Below are 17,399 nucleotides of genomic sequence, written 5' to 3'. Positions count from 1 at the left end.
TCCAAACACACTCATCAGCTTTATAGAGCTTTAACAAAATAAACAGTTAACAACACAAATGTTTCATAATCAACTGAGTAATACAGTGAACTAAGAATCATTTTCAAATGTTAGTCATTATAACCGAGCTATGATTTTAACATGGCCCCACAGGTTCGTATCCCAAACTTGATTGATTTTCTTGTGTTCTTCAAAGCCAAAGTTCATGGCATAAGAACATGCCTTTGTTACAAAGCTAGATGACCAAACTGTAAGGCAGAACAGGATTTTTTAAGATTCAATTTACATTGGAAATTTGTTTCTTTAGTTCTTGTATGTCTAAGTTAATATTTCAATGCAAGTTACACCATTCGAATTACAAAAATCTTTTCTATACGTTTATATTTTATTCATGCCTCCTATTAAGTAGTTTCCATATGATAAGAAACAAGAGGGACATTATAGGTGCTGATTGAAACAAAATTCAGATAAGGACTGAGCAACACACACAAAATGCTGGAGGAACTCAGGCTAGGCAGCATCTATTGAACAAAGTACAGTTGATGTTTCGGGCCGAAAACTTTCAGCAGGACTGCAGAAAAAAAACTAAAGAGTAGATTTCAAAGGTGGGTGGAGGGGAGAGAGAACCACCAGGTGATTGGTGAAACCACCTGACTATTTATAAAAACGCCATCCCCTTTTCTCAATTCCTCTGTCTCCACTCCAGATGCTCTCAGGATGAGGCTTTTCATTCTAGAATGAAGCAGATGCCCTCCTTTTTCAATGAAAGTGACTTCCCTTTGTCCACCATCAACGCTGCCCTCAACCACATCCCTTCCATTTCACACACATCTGCTCTTACCCCATCCTCCCGCCACCCCACCAGGGATAGGGTTCCTCTGTCCTCATCTACCACCCCACCAGCCTCTGCGTCCAGCACATAATTCTCCAAAACTGCCACCACCTCCACTGAGATCCCACCACCAAGTGCATCTTTCCCTCTCTCCCACTTTCTGCTTTCCACAGGGATCGCTCCCTAAGCGACTCCCTTGTCCATATATCACTCCCCACTGATCTCCCTCCTGACACTTATCCTTGCAAGTGGAACAAATGCTGTACCTGCCACTACACCTCCTCCCATCCAGGGCCCTAAACAGTCCTTCCAGGTGAGGCAACACTTTACCTGTGAGTCTGTTGGGTCATATACTGTGTTCGGTGCTCCCACTGTGGCCTCTTGTACATCGGTGGGACCCACTGTAGATTGGGAGGCCACTTCACTGTGAATCTACCCTTCATCTGCCAGAACATGCGGGATCTCCAGTGGCCACCTGTTTTAATTTTTCTTCCCATTTCCATTCCGATATGTGTACCCATGGCATCCTCCACTGTCGTGATGAGGCCACACTTAGGTTAGAGGAGCAACACTTTATATTCCGTTTGGATAGCCTCCAACCTGAAGACACGAACCTCGATTTCTCAAACTTCCGGTACTACCACTCACCCCCTCCTTCTCCATTTCCCATCCGCTTTTCCCTCTCTCACCTCATCTCACCAATCAATTTCCCAGCTCTTTACTTCATCCCTTCCCCTCCAGGTTTCACCGATCACCTGGTGGGTCTTTCTCCCCTCCCCCACCTTTTAAATCTACTCTTCAGCTTTTTTTCTCCAGTCCTGCTGAAGAAATTCACCACAAAACATGGACTACTTTTTCCCATAGATGCTGCCTGCCCTGCTGAGTTCCTTTAGCATTTTGTATGTGTCTTGGATTTCCTGCATCTGCAGATTTTCTCTTGCTTATGGTCAGATAAGGACTGAATAGTTGCAGAGAAAAAGATTAAAATAACTATGCTGACCTTATAATTGTGAATGGTGGAGGTCTGTAGGAAGTCAACCCAGTCCACCATGTAGTCAGAGTCTAATTTCAATTTGCTGAGGAGGTAATTGAATTCCCCATCTGTCATCCTGAAGCATACATTATTCAGTACATGGCGGAATGCCAACGAGTTGATCTTTCCATTTCCGTATTTATCAAATGATTTAAAAGCCTGAGGAAACAAAACAGCAAATATCAAAGATTAATGCTTCATACAAAATATTAATGAGCAACAAAAATCTCTGAGTTTTTGAAGTTCCACATGGGAGGATTTGGAGTAGTTAGTTTAGTTTTGTATTAATAGCATCTTTGGCAAGGAACAAGCAAAACTTTAGTTAGAATGGCCTATTTCAGTTTCATATACCTTCATAGTCCTGTTGATTAAGTTACTGAAAATGGTGGGTTCTAACAACAACAATGACCTACATTAGTAAATGCATAAAATTTTATACAGACTGGAAGAATCAAGCATGAGTGCCTGCCTCTCACCACCTACTTCCTCAAATTTCAAATGATCTAAGTAATGAGAGAGATAGTGTGGAGTTTGCCATTTCTCTATGGAGGAAGAAAAAGAAAATGATCAAGAAACAATGGGCCAGATCATACTGCACCTGTGCAGAACTGGAGAATACACTTGCAATCCGAAGCAATTGGGCAAACTAATCATGGGACGTTGCATAATTTACCGAGCCAAGGGACCGGATGCAGAAAAGCCCTCAATCTTACATCAGCTCAGAGAGTGCATAGAATTTATTTGAATAGAGTTATCAACCTTCACTAAAAAGTGATTTTTTTGTATATTTTAATAGTAATGTTTAATTAAATGCAATATATATTAATCATTTACCATTATTTTGATTATTTACATCAAATGGCTCTAAATTTCTCTGATTATAAGAGTAATTTGGAAACCATAAACAAGTGTTTCAATATCAGATGTCAGAAACCAGCTTTTGCTAGGAACCATCCAGTCACTGCTTGTGGACCTGTTTCACAGAATGACCACATCAGCAATGTGGTGTAATTTGCCAGTGTAGTTTGAACAACAGAGCCACAAGGAGTTAAGTGGGACATGATTCGGGTCAAGCAGAACCCAGCCCAAGTGTGCAGAAGTGTGATGGTTTATGTCATACAAGAATTGTTAGTTATGGAAGAACATTAACTTGCATTTATATAGTACCTCAGATTTAATGAAGCATTGCAAGGCATTTATTTCGAGCATTGTGATTCAGATGCCACACAAAAACCCACCAGGATGAATGATGGTTTGAGCATAGCAATGGTTTTAAGGGACATAAAGAGGGGTTGGAAGAGAGAAGTCCAGGCAAGAAGTTACAGAACAGAACAGAAGTACTTCACATGGGAGCAGGAAGTTGCACTGCTGCACTATCCAGGAGATTTTATCAAGAGTTGTTGGAGATTCCCCAAATAATCAACAGTATCCTAAGTGTAGTTGGTTACCCTATGAACAGGCTTCAGAAAGTTCCAATGATTTTGATGTTTTGAGTATATTTCCCACATTTCCTCATCTCAAATTCAAATTTAACCTTTGAAATGAATCATGGCAAATAGCTTTGTTGTGTAGTTGATCACATAACAAAATAACTTTGAAGAAAGAAAGCATAGCAATTAGTCTGAAAAGTTCATTGAAACATTGATTATGTGAATCTATTTTATGTTCAACGTTGTAGAAAATTATTCACCTACAGCTAACATAAGATGAATAATTAGAAAACAGAAGACAATTGCTTTAGGGACAAGCAAAATAGTGTGCACTGGTAATTCTTTTTTTGATAAATAGCTTGGGAATCAATTGGTCCTTCAATATAATGGTCTACATGTGTTATTATCTGTTCTTTATGATTCATTAACATCTTCTGCTCCTGAAAATTTTCTCTGTTGCCTGTCTTGTATATTTCTGCTTGGGGTGTATTATGATTTATCTTAGAATGTTACTGATATGCAGTTGCACATATCTTACAGAATTTAGCCCAGTTTTTCAATTTTGGTGTTTACCCCTTGAACTATCTACTTTACAGTATTCCAAAACCCACTCTTTTCTCTTAATTTTATTCCCCACCCCCCGCCCAACACTCTCTTTATCTCAAATCCTTGCTTCTTTGCTCTTAACTTCTCCAAATAAAATCTAATGCTTCTGTGCTTCTGAGGTTTGCAGGGTGGAGTCTGTTATGTTTTGTAATTTCAAAACTTTAAACTAATTCAAAGGAAGATACGGGAGTCCAGGAATAAGGGTCAAACTTTGGGTTTACTTTAAGTGAGACATGCACGTTTCACATGGTAATGTGATGAAGTATGCAATTCACGTATTATTACATATAACCTGTAATTATGTAAATGAACAAGAATACTTAATCAAACAATACATATATACACACACACACACAAGAGTACTCAAATATTACTAAAATATTAAATACATAATACCCCTCCCTGATTAGCTATAAACTCCAATTCAATAGAGAATGCATCTCATCTATATACACAGTACACAATATTATACAACTACTACATTACACACACATCCACAGTATTGTAAATTTTAAATTGTCCCATTCACGCATAAAGATTTAATTGCTGTGGAGGATTTCTTATTCTTGTGGGATGATGTCTTTCCTGACAAGGGGGAATCACTCTGCTTGGCAGGTGAAATGTGTGTGTAACAATCTCAGGTTGTGAGGCCCCCTTCGTGGTGGTTGTAGGGGTTGATTCTGAGATTGTTAGACGTGGTTCTGACAGCTTTGGACACCTTTCTTCTCCTTCCTTTTTCTTCTAGTTTGTGCATTTTGATCTTGGGAAGGTGTATGTAGTTTACTGGAGTATTCTCTTATTAATCCCTCTATTGCCCCCTTTGCGATCTGATCTCTCCTCTTGGTTTCCTCATCCACATCTAATGAGCTTTTGTATTTCCATTAGCTCATTTCTTTTTGATCTTCCATTCATCTAGCTGGGATTTGGTCTTTGCATCTACTTTTACAAGCAGGTTTTTGTCTCCCACTTAAAATTTCATGCCATAACCTTAATGCACACAGAGTAGATTCTGGTACTTTATACTCACAAAGTCCAGAACGAGGGGTCACAGTTTGAGGATAGAGGGGAAGCCATTTAGGACCGAGATTAGGAAAAACTTCTTCACACAGAGAGTGGTGAATCTGTGGAATTCTCTGCCACAGGAAACTGTTGAGGCCAGTTCATTGGCTATGTTTAAGAGGGAGTTAGATATGGCCCTTGTGGCTACAGGGGTCAGGGGGTATGGAGGGAAGGCTGGGGCGGGGTTCTGAGTTGGATGATCAGCCATGATCATAATAAATGGCGATGCAGGCTCGAAGGGCCGAATGGCCTACTCCTGCACCTATTTTCTATGTTTCTAAAAGCCGAATGCTTGCAACTTTCCTAAAGCTGCTTGAACTCTCTTCCAGCTTAAAACCAAGCCACACTTCACAAGTAATTGCCCGAGTAACGTATCAGAAGCTTTCTCAGAAATGTTGCCTACAAAAACTGTTGTAGTCAGGCCACTGCTTTCGTCACATTTATGATTCCTCTGAGCAGTATGGTCTTTCCTTGGTCTAATATGCTTTCGAACCAGAGGCACAGAAGTTGGCACCAATGCCTGTTTGTCTTCTGTTTGACAATGGTTCAAGATGTACATCATCGAGACAGTTGCAGCATCATCCAGTACCTTTCTTAGTTCACTTTTAGTTGGCTTCATTGCAAGGGATGTGTCATGCACATGGTGAATGGATTTCCAATCAACTTGTAGCTGTCTCAGCTAATGCTAATGTCCCCATAATGCTGGTCCTCCTGTTTTTACCACTTTCAAGCTCAATGTGGCTTGTTGGTTGTCGTTTAACACTGTCAGGAATGTCATTCCCACAGGAGTTATCTTTTCTCCAGTATAAGTTCTTAGTTGGATATTTGCAGGCTTCAGTTTCTTTGAAATACCACTCAAACTAATTTTGTGGAATGACGGAAACAGCTGAACCATTGTCTAATTCCATTTTAATTAATTTGCCATTCACTTCTGGCATAAGCCATATTGCTTGTCTATTGTTAATTCTTACACTATAAATCTCGGTCCAGTGTCACTCTCATCATTTCTTCCATCAGCAGCATGCAGATTAGTGCTCTTTTTGAAATGGCAACTTGATTTTTTAGCCTTTTCTCTTCCCTGAGAATTCAATTTATTTTTGTCTGCCCAACATGCTCTTTGTAAGTGTCCTACTTTGTTGCGTTTTCTGCAAGTTTCACCCTTAGTAGTGCATTTGTCTGGTATATGTGAACCCCTGCCACAATGGTAACACAATTTGTTCGGCCAGGCAAGCCTCCATATAGACACTGCAATTTTGTTCACGCTGACTTTCATCACTGACTGCAACTCAATTCTATCGCTGAATGCGGTTTTCATTGAAACAGTAATTTCAACTGTTCCATTAAATGCAAGTTGTGCTTCAGTTAGTAGCCGTTTCTGAATGCTTTATTGTAAGTTTCCACAAACTAAATGACCTCTCAGTGCATCATTAAGACCATTACTGAACTGCTGATGCTCAGACAACCTCTCCAGTTCAGCCACATACACTGAAATGGACTCCCCTTCTTTTTGATTACTCTCATGAAACATAAAGCATTCTGCAATCAACAATGACTTTCGATTCTAAATGTTCCTGCATTACTTTGACAATATTAGCAAAGCTCATTTTGGATGGTTTAGTTGCAACAGTCAAATTTTGAAGCAAACTGTATGCCTTTAAACCCAATGCACTCAACAAAATTGGTACTTGTTTCTCATTGGCTATTTCAGGTGCTTCAAAACATCATTGAATTAACTCAGTATACCTGTGGTGTAATCAAATTTGTCAGCCTTTCCAATGTAGCCAGCCATTTCTGCCTTTTTTTATGATACTGACACTTTATGAACCTGTGAATTCTTCCATTTTCTGACTTTTTGTTTTAAAAACATGATCCTGTCTTCCTTTCCAAAGAAAATATGCTGTAATGCTATTTTTTATAACTCAACCTTCTCTGTATTTGCTGGGCTGCATTTTTTACTCACCATGTTTCCTTTCAGTTTGAACATCACGTTGCGCTTCAACAGGTCAAAAGCCATCTTGTGTTCACTTATAAAATACCTCGTAACCAATGTTATGTTTTCTAACATCAAAATATTAAATTAATTCAAAGCAAGTTACTGGTGTCTCAGAATGTGGGTCTAATTTCACGTTTACTTTAAGCATGTATTACATGGAGCGTGATGACATATGCAATTCACTTACTTTTACATATAATCAATAATTAATTATTTAAACCAACAAGAACACTTAATCAAATTTTTATATATATACACACACACAAAATTACTCGAATATTACTAAAATATAAGTACACAACTGAACCATCTGAACCCTATATTATTTACATTACATCTATCCTGACTCTTATAATTTTAAAAAACTTACCTTAAACAATGCCCCATAGGATTTGAGGACAACCCCCTTTAGTCTAGTGATCACTTTTTCTGGAGATGGGGCTTCAATGTTTTCACGTGGAATAAATGTAAGCTTCGATCCACACTTTAAAGACTTGTCTTCAATACCCTCAATGGCCCGCAAGAAATGAGAATATGAAAACTTGTTGTTATACAGTGGAATTTCCAACCTGAGGCAGGGTGATGGGATTATGAAAGATGAGACAGTGGGAAAGAGTAATAAAGCAATTTTTAAAAGAGTACTGTGCTATTTCAGCACTTTTTTGCCATTTCAGTAAACTTCCAGAAATTTAACTGGAACATATCATAGAAACATAGAAAACCTACTGCACAATAGAGGCCTTTTGGTGCAAAAAGCTGTGCCGAACATGTACTTACTTTAGAAATTTCCTCAAGTTACCTATAGCCCTCTATTTTTCCAAGCTCTATGTACTGATCCAGGAGCCTCTTATAAGACCCTATTCCACGCAGTCACCAACTTCTGCATAAAAAACTTACCCTTGACATCCCCTCTTTACCTACTTCGAAGCACCTTAAAACTGTCCCCTCTCGTGCTAGCCATTTCACCCCTGGGAAAAAGCCTCTATCGGTCCACTTGCTGAGCATCAGCTCCCAGACTACGTGTCAAATCTCTAAATGTTTAGCAGGCAGCAGTCTTTAATTATGAAGTACCTATTTCATTGATTATTTTCATTATGTTTACATCACTATTCCATATTATGACTTGCAATATTAAACACAATTCATGATTAATGTTCAGTAAACACATGATCCTGTCACACACCATGATTTTGCGGTACTTTTGATAAAAACATTGACTTTACATTCAGTTCTTGAGTGATTAAAGTACAAACTGAAAAACATTTAACATACATTTAAATTTCTCTGAAATTAATGGAGTTTTAAAAATTATATAAAGGGAATTTTCAATACTTTAAATATACACAAAAGATCAAGTGCTTTCCTGGCATATATGACAAATAAACAGTTCTTGGGCTTCCAACCCGGTACAGATAACAATTATAACTGACATTTCAATGACCAGCTCTGGGTAGAGTTGGTCATCAAAACTTCGGTTATAATCAATACCTGTACCTGGCTGGAAGCCCAAGAAGAGCTTATTCAACATTAAATGCATTTTCACTGCATATCGTTAAATACTATCATACTCCTTCAATCAATCTGTTTTCCAAAACAATTTTACAGCATGTACTAATATTTGTTTGGTCCCATCTTCATGCATGGTAAAAAAAATGAAGCACTTTTGAAAAATCAAGATTTCAGCTATTTGATGCTGATGTCTTGTCTATAATAGTATTTTTTAAAGGGTCAAGCTCATCAAAATAATTTGACCAACCTGCATTAGTGAGTGTGTCTCTTTGGATATAACTGGTTTAGGTACTGCAAGAACAAGGAAATCTATTTGCTCCAGGTCTTGAAGGACAGGAAGAATACCCATCCCAAGTGATAAAACATAAACAACAGGAATTCTGCAGATGCTGGAAATTCAAGCAACATACATCAAAGTTGCTGGTGAACGCAGCAGGCCAAGCAGCATCTATAGGAAGAGGTGCAGTCGACGTTTCAGGCCGAGACCCTTCGTCAGGAGTCCTGACGAAGGGTCTCGGCCTGAAACGTCGACTGCACCTCCTCCTATAGATGCTGCTTGGCCTGCTGCGTTCACCAGCAACTTTGATGTATGTTGATAAAACATAATTTCTTTTTAGTATAGAAAACAGATGAAAGTCGTTAAAAAAATGTATTTGTAAAATGGGATCCAGGGAAACTGGTTGTATGTATTCAGATCTGGCTTGTCCATAGAAGGCACAGTGTGGTTGGAGATGAAGGTTTTCCACCTGGAGATTGTAGATTTTCTGCCTAGAGGTCGGTGACCAGTGGTGTTCCACAGGGATATGTTCTAGAACCCCTGCTCTTTGTGATTTTTACAAGTGACTTGGATGAGCAAATGGAACGGTGGGCCAGTAAGTTTGCAGATGACACAAAGGTTGGTGGAGTTGTGGATAGTGTAGAGGATTGTCATAGGTTACAACAGGACACTTGACAAGATACAGAGCTGGGCTGAGAAGTAGCAGATGGAGTTCACTTAGGGAAAAGTGTGAAGTGATTCACTAAGGGATCTTAGGATCCACATGCATAGATCCCTCAAAGTTACCCCACAAGTTGATAGGGAGTTTAAGGCGGCATATGGTGTGTTGACCTTTATTAGTCAAGGACCTATGTTCAAGAACCACATTTCTGAGTTGCAGTTTTATAAAGCTCTTGTTAGAGTACACTTGAAATATCCATTTCTGGTTGCCTCATTATAGGAAGGATGTGGTGCTGAGGAGATTTACCAGGATGCTGTCTGGATTAGAGATCATATCTTATGAGGATAGGTTCAGTGAGCTAGGGTTTGAAGCAAAGAAGGGTGAAATGTAATGATAGAGGTCTACAGGATAATAAGAGGCATCGATCAAGTGGATAGCCAGAGACTATTCTCAGAGCAGAAATAGCTAATACAAGGGAGCACAATGTTGAGGTGGAATATCTATAAGGAGGATGGTAGAGGAAAGTTTTTTTTTGCAACATAGGGTGGTGGTAGAGGCAGATACATTATTGGGACATCTAAGGAACTCTTAGATAGGCACATGGATGAAAGAAAATTGGAAGGGTATGTAAGAGAGAAGGGTTAGATTAATCTTGGAATGGATTGTAGGGTCGGCATAGCACTGTGGGCCAAAGAGCCTGTACTGTGTTGCAGTGTTCTATGTGCTATGTTCTAAAATAACAGATCAAATTGAAAAAAAAAATGGCATACTAAATACAACAATCTTGATCTTGGTGGGTAACTCCAGCCTCTGGGCTGCATCCCGCCCACATTCTCTGTCCCAGCTGCCCTGCCTAATGCCAAACTTGGATTCCAAATCCCATCAGAGCAAGGGCCAGACTTTGAGGCTCTCCCTACACAAGGCCTTGAGTCCGACTTGAAAGTAAGTATTAAGATCCACCTTTTGCTAGGCCTGGGATGAGAACTCAGTGATGAGAATTCAAGAGACCATGACAGAATCAATATTAAGATCTAAGAAAAATCTCAGTTCTAAACAAAGCTGTCTTATACTGGTGGAGACAAATCTATAACAATAAATGGGCACTGTACTGATAGGTAGAGACTTTTAAGTTTTTATCAGTGACATATGCACTCAGGGTACATACTAGTTACTGAATAAACTAGAACATAGTACGGTACAGCACAGCACAGAGTTTGTGTTGACATTGATGTCAATTTAAACTGCACGTAGTCTATATCCCTCTATTCCCTGCCTGTCTAAATACCCTTTAAAATCTGCTATCATGTCTGCTTCCACCATTTTCCCCAATAGCATATTCCAAGCACCTGTTCCAAGAAAAAAAATCACAATGTAAATCTCCTATAAACTCATCCCCTCTCAAAATTCTCTACATGGCTAGACCAATGTTTTGTACAGCTGCAGCATGACGACTTTTATACTCAACACACCGACTGATGAAGCTAAATATGCCATACACATTCTTTATCATCCAATCTACTTGTGTTGCCACTTTCAAGGGGTTATGGATTTGTACACAAATATCGCTCTGTACACCAACGCTTCTCAGCATCCTGCCATTTACTATATACTTGCCTGTTAAATTTTATTTCCCAAAGTGCATCACCACACAGTTATATGTATTAAACTCTAATTGTCCTACTTCCAACTAGTATATATATCCTGCTGAACCATTTGACAACTTCCCTCACTATCCACAACAATGTTATTTGTTGTGTCGTTTGCGAAGTCATTAATCAGCCAAAGTACATTTTCATCTAAATAATTATATTACACTTATCTTTATTTTATTTATTTTGTAATTTCCAGTAATTTTATTTCTTTGCACTATACAGCTGCAGCAAAAGAATCTACATTGCATATACATCAGTGATAATGTCTGATTCTGATTATATATCATAAACAACACAAGTCCCAGCAATGATCCCTGTGGAACACCATTGGTCACCAATCTCCAGCCAGAATACCACCTCTCAACACTTCCCATGTCTTCTATGGCCAAGCCAATCTATGAAGTTTCCATGTGCCCTAATCTTCCAACAAAATAAAATACTTGGGGCATTCAGTTAGTTAAGCAGCATCTGTGTAAAGAGTAACCAGTTAACATTTCAGATTGAAGACCCTTCATCAGAATAGTGGAAGGACTTCAAATTGAAACATTAACTGCTTTCTCCTTCCATAAATGCTACTCAGTTTGCTGAGTACTTCCAGCAATTCTGCTCTTGGTTCAGATTCCAGCACTTTTATTTATTTTCTATTAGTGCATAATACAAGTGGGCACATTTCTGGAGAGCTGGAAGTGGACCAGTATCGGTGCAATGAGTGAAGTGATGGGCCATTGTCTGAAGCAGTGAGACTGAGACAGAATAGCAATGAAGAGGTAGCAGAGCAGTATTAAATGCAGCAACATGGAGGCACTGAATGGAGCAGTTACAAGTATATCAACACCTGGTTACATACAATTAAGTATATTGACACCTAGTTACATACAATTAAGATAAAACAAGTCTCCTAAAAGTAGACAACAGGAATCCTGCAGATGCTGGAAATTCAAGCAACACACATCAAAGTTGCTGATGAACGCAGCAGGCCAGGCAGCATCTCTAGGAAGAGGTACAGTCGACGTTTCAGGCCCAGAAGGGGCCTATTCCTAGAGATGCTGCCTGGCCTGCTGCGTCCACCAGCAACTTTGATGTGTGTTGCTCTCCTAAAAGTAGCTTGGATGTTAAATATGCCTCCATCCTCCATCTGTCTCTTCCCAGCAAAATAAAATGAAGTGCACTATTGATTTAGATAATACATACTTGGAAAATTTAAACTTGGCTGTCAAAAAATGGGCATGAAAATATTTTATAAACTGTCCATTTTAGCTAAAGCATGGACAGACTAGAAACCTTCCCTGCTTATATGATTTCCAAATACTTTTTAAAGTCAACATGCATCAACATAAACACAAGAGATACTGTATATGCTGGAAATCTGGAGTAACACACACAAAACCCTGGAGGAACTCGGGCAGCATTTATGGAGTGGAACAAACAGTTTCAAAATGTCGACTGTTTATTCCTCTCCATAAATACTGCCTGACCTGCTGAGTACCTCCAGCGTTATGTATGTGATATATTAACATAATTTTGAAGTATCACTGATTCTTTAGAATTTGGATAAAACAGGTTTTAATTTTGAAAAGAAAAAACTTTAAATGTTAAGAAATCTAAACCTATATGTTTATAGAACAAGGTCTCAGCAATCAAGTAATATTTCGGTGCAGCCTCCTGATTTTTTAATTTTTTCATAAAATATGTGTTTTTCCTGTCATTACTTAGTTTTTGTCAACACAGTCAGACACAATAAAAAGCTAATTATTCCTATTTATTTAGTCTTATATAGATTTAGAGCTTTTGATTCACTGTGTCTACAGCACTGATACACATATATGCTGTTAAATGTTGAATATTCACTTTTGTTCATTTTTTATACTATTTCACATGTACTCCTTTAAAAACTCTTACATCATGCAACTTTTATCATTAGCATTAAATATACAAAATAACAATTTTGGACATAAACATTTTTAATTTTAAAGAGACAATTACTTTAATAAGTCAGCTGTTTTGGAGGAACAGATTGTAAGCATATTAATTGAAAACAAAGAAAGTTCCATCTGACGGTGGTGACTGAGTTCTGATGGTGGTGGCAGTGGCCTAATTACAACAAACAATTCCAACTTTTTCACCACTCAAGTCAATGCTTCCTTGCTTAACAACTTTATTTAACAATTTGGTACAACAAGTAACAATTTGTCATGTACATTTTATCCTTCTGTAAATATTAACAACAATGGTAAACAGCAAAATAAAAACTACAGTACAACTGCAATGTTTAAGCATAAACATCAGAAAACACACCAGGAACTAAAAAAAATTCCATCCATTTCTGGGCTTGAAAATCTTCAAAAATGTTCAGTCAGCTTTATCAGGAAGTAGACGATTAATATGTTCCTCCTCTATGAAGTCCATGACTTCAGCAGACAGGTGGTAGATCTCCCTCGACCTGCTCTTACGACCCGGTGATGATGGCTCCATCAGTCTGAGCAGAATATCTTCAACTGGTATGAAGCACATATCCTTTCCACCTGGTTTTGGATGGAAGCCTGTGTTGGGCCCATGAGGGTGGAAAAACTCCACTTGAACATCTTGATGATGAGCATCCACAGTGACAACCTTTGCTAACCACCAATTTTGGTCATAAATGACTGCAAGCCAATCTCCACAAATTAATGACACCAGCAGATATATCTGTCATAGTCCTGTCAGGATCACTCTGGGGTTCCTGCTCCATTTCCTCTATCAGCATTGCCAAAGGCCCTCTGTTCTTTCCCATTATGGTAGAGCCATCATTCTCCTCAGCCTGTACCCTTGCATGTGTATTTTCAGTCAACTGCAATGTTGTTGGGCTGAAACACTGGCACATCTGTGGCTCACCGCAGAAGCATGATAATGATCTGCAATGGATGCTGTTTCTGTAACTTACGACCTGCTGGATTTTCCTTGTTGCTGGTACAGGTTTTAGTGATTGAAAAAGGAGTGCATCATATGTCTGCATGTCACCTTCAGCAATATGATAGAGCTGAGTACTGCAGAGGATTCTCCCAACCATCTCATGGAAGATTTTGCTTCCCTGTAGCACCTGCTCTGTTTTTTCTCATGGTGATTATTGTGTTTTTTTTAATTTCTAGTTTGCTCTCGTCGCCAACGCTTTTTCAGTTTGTTCCTATCTTTTAATATCTCTTGAAGTTTATTTTTCTTTTCCAATATTTTTATTAATTTACATATAAGGATACAGAGCACAGGAAAAAAAAAATCAATATATTATACTAAATCACATATAAAGACTCCTTACCCTATATTCATACAGGTTAATTAATTCATAGCATTGAAATATAGTAATTTTATTATATTAAAAAATTCTAACCCACTACCAAGACTGAAGCTGATTAGTAAAGAAAAAAAGGAAATAAAAAATTATTAGTCATCATCTGTGCTTTAACAACAAATCAAAGGTTTTGAAAATTATTCAGAAGAGGTCCCCACAACGTTTGAAAGTCTTGACTAGATTCAGAGATTGAGCATCGAATCTTCTCTAAATTTAAACACGACATCACATCACACAACCATTGGGCGTGAATAGGAGGGGCCGTATCTTTCCATTTAAGCAAAAGCGTTCTTCTGGCCATAAGAGAAATAAAAGCCAAAATGTGCAAAGTCAGATGACTCCAAAATAATATCCTTTCCTCCAACAATACCAAATAAAGCAGTCAAAGGATTAGGCTTAAAGTTTACTTTAAAAAGTGTCGAGAAAGTTTGAAATCCTTCTTTCCAATATTTTCCAAGACTCGGACATGTCCAAAACATATGAATGAGTGAAGCTTCTCCATTATTATATCTATCACAATATGGAGATATATCTAAATAAAAATGAGACAACTTATCCTTGGTCATATGGGCCCTATGGACCACTTTAAATTGTAGGAGAGTGTGGTGGGCATGTAATGATGAAGTGTTAACCAATTTAAAAATTTGATCCAAGTTTCCTCAGAAATTGAAGTCTGTAAATCTTGTTCCCAAAGATTTTTAGTTTTATCTAAAAGAACACTTCTCATTCCCAGCAACAATATTATAAATATTAGATACAGATCTATTATAAAAAGGTTTCAAATTAAAAATTACATCTAGTAGATTCTTAGGACTTTTAGGAAATGTACTTGCTTGAGACCATAAAAAAAACTCTTATTTGTAGGTATCGAAAAAAATGAGTTTTGGGTAAACTATATCTAGTTGACAGTTGTTCAAATTAAAACAGACTTCCCTCTACAAATAAGTCCTGAAAGCATTTAATACCTAATCTATCCCATTCTTTAAAAGCCACATCAATCATAGAGGGTTTAAAAAAAATTAGAAAAAATGGGACTCGAAAGAGAAAATCTCAATAAGCCAAAGTATTTTTGGAATTGTATCCAAATTCTCATAGTGTGTTTAACTACCAGATTATCAGTTAACTTACTCAGAGACAAAGAGAGTGAGGATCCAAGAAGAGAACTAATAGAAAATTAATTAACAGAGTTAGCTTCTAAAGCAACCCACATTGCACAATCCTCACAATTTATGTAATATAACCAGAATGTAAGATTTCTTATATTAACTGCCCAATAATAAAATCTAAAGTTTGGTAAGGCTAATCCTCCATTCTTTTTATCTTTCTGAAGATGATTTTTATTTAATCTAGATTGCTTATTCTTCCATATATAAGATATAATAGAGTCAAGAGAATCAAAAAAAGATTTAGGAATAAAAACCGGCAATGCCTGAAAAAGGTATATAAATTTAGGTAATATATTCATTTTGATAGAGTTAATTCGAACAATCAGCAATAACGAAAGAGGCGACCAATTTAATAGTATCCTTTTTATGTGATTCAATAGGGTAAGAAAATTTTCTTTAAATAGACAATTATAGTTTTTAGTGGTTGTTACATCTAAGTACGTAAATTGGTTTCTTATAATTTTTAAAGGAAGGTTAGAATTTGTTGGTATCAAATTGTTCAAAGGGAAAAGTTCACTTTTATGTAGGTTTAATTTATAATCTGAGAACTGGCTAAAAGAGGAGAGTAAAGAAAGCACATGGGGTAATGAAGTCTCAACATTAGACAGAAATAGCAGCAGATCATCAGCATACAGCGAGACTTTATGAATAGTGTCCCTCCTTCAAATACCGGTGATATCATTAGATTCTCGAAAGGCAATGGCTAAGGGTTCTAGGGCCAGATCGAAAAGCAAATGGCTCAACGGTCAGCCTTGTCTAGCGCCACGATGAAGCTTAAATGGTTTGGAATTATGAGAATTGGTGATAACCCTAGCGGAAGGAGCTGAATAATGTAATTTAATCCATTGAATGAAAATGGGTCCAAAATTGAATTTTTCTAAAGTTTTAAATAAATAATTCCATTCAACTCTGTCGAAAGCTTTCTCAGCATCTAGGGATACCACATATTCCGATATCATGTTAGAAGGAGGATAAATAACATTTAATAACTGACGAATATTAAAGTGAGAATCTCAATTTTTAATAAATCCAGTCTGATTATCAGAAATGACAGATGATAAAATATTTTCAATCCTATGGGCCAAAACTTTAGATAGGATCTTAGTATCAACATTAAGTAAAGAGATTGGTCTATAAGAAGAGCATTCAGTTGGATCCTGATTCTTTTTAAGAATAAGCAAAATGGAAGCCTCATAAAAACACTAAGGGAGTCTGCCCGACTTAAATGAATCCAAAAAAACCTGAACATAAATGAGGTATAAGCAGTGAGGAAAAGGTCTTGTAAAATTCTCCAGAAAATCCATCTGGACCCAGAGCTTTCCTCAAACGTAATGAGCCTCAACAATTTCCTCAAAACGAATAGGTTGTTCCAACAGCTTTCTGTTGTCGGCAGAAATTGTAGGAATATTTAGTTGATCTAAAAAATTGTTCATTACAGTGTTATCCTTAGAAGATTCAGAACTATGAAGTTTACTTTTCAAAGCTTTCATCTCTCTCAAGTACCTTGCTCTTGTTATCTTTCTTTTCCTTTCCCCTGCTATAGACTGCCTACTGCGAGCTGGCTCTTGTATAGGCGGATCCAATGGACTATCTGGCAGAGTTTCTGGGGGTTCTGGGCCCTTTCCCTTACGCTCTCTTGACTCTTGCTGTCTACATTTCCACGCCTTTCTCTTACTCCTCTTTTCCCTTTCATTCAAATCACTGATTGTTTTTATCTTCCCATCCTCTACTCTCTTCCTCCATCTTTGCTTTTCCTTTCTCAGGTATTCCTCCTTTAACTCTGGCTCACTATATATTTTGTCTCTCCGCTTTTCTTGGTATTCCCTGTTTCCTCTCCTTTGCTCCTCCACTGATAACTG

At 37.7% G+C, this 17,399-nt stretch overlaps 1 protein-coding gene across 1 annotated transcript in view; it reads right to left on the bottom strand.

The window, feature by feature from the left end:
• The window catches only part of efcab6 (EF-hand calcium binding domain 6), a 113,956-nt gene that overhangs the window by 19,730 nt on the left and 76,827 nt on the right, over positions 1-17,399 (bottom strand). Inside the window, exons 25-26 of the mRNA XM_063059688.1 lie at positions 7,324-7,522; positions 1,833-2,024 (exon numbers count right to left, since the gene is read on the bottom strand). Coding sequence (XP_062915758.1) covers positions 1,833-2,024; positions 7,324-7,522 — 391 coding nt within the window. The remainder of the gene's footprint in view (positions 1-1,832; positions 2,025-7,323; positions 7,523-17,399) is intronic.

The sequence above is a fragment of the Mobula hypostoma genome, chromosome 9, assembly GCF_963921235.1.
Source record: "Mobula hypostoma chromosome 9, sMobHyp1.1, whole genome shotgun sequence".
NCBI lineage: Eukaryota > Metazoa > Chordata > Chondrichthyes > Myliobatiformes > Myliobatidae > Mobula > Mobula hypostoma.
Note: the sequence above shows the minus strand (reverse complement) of the source record. Positions and strands in the feature narration are given on the sequence as shown.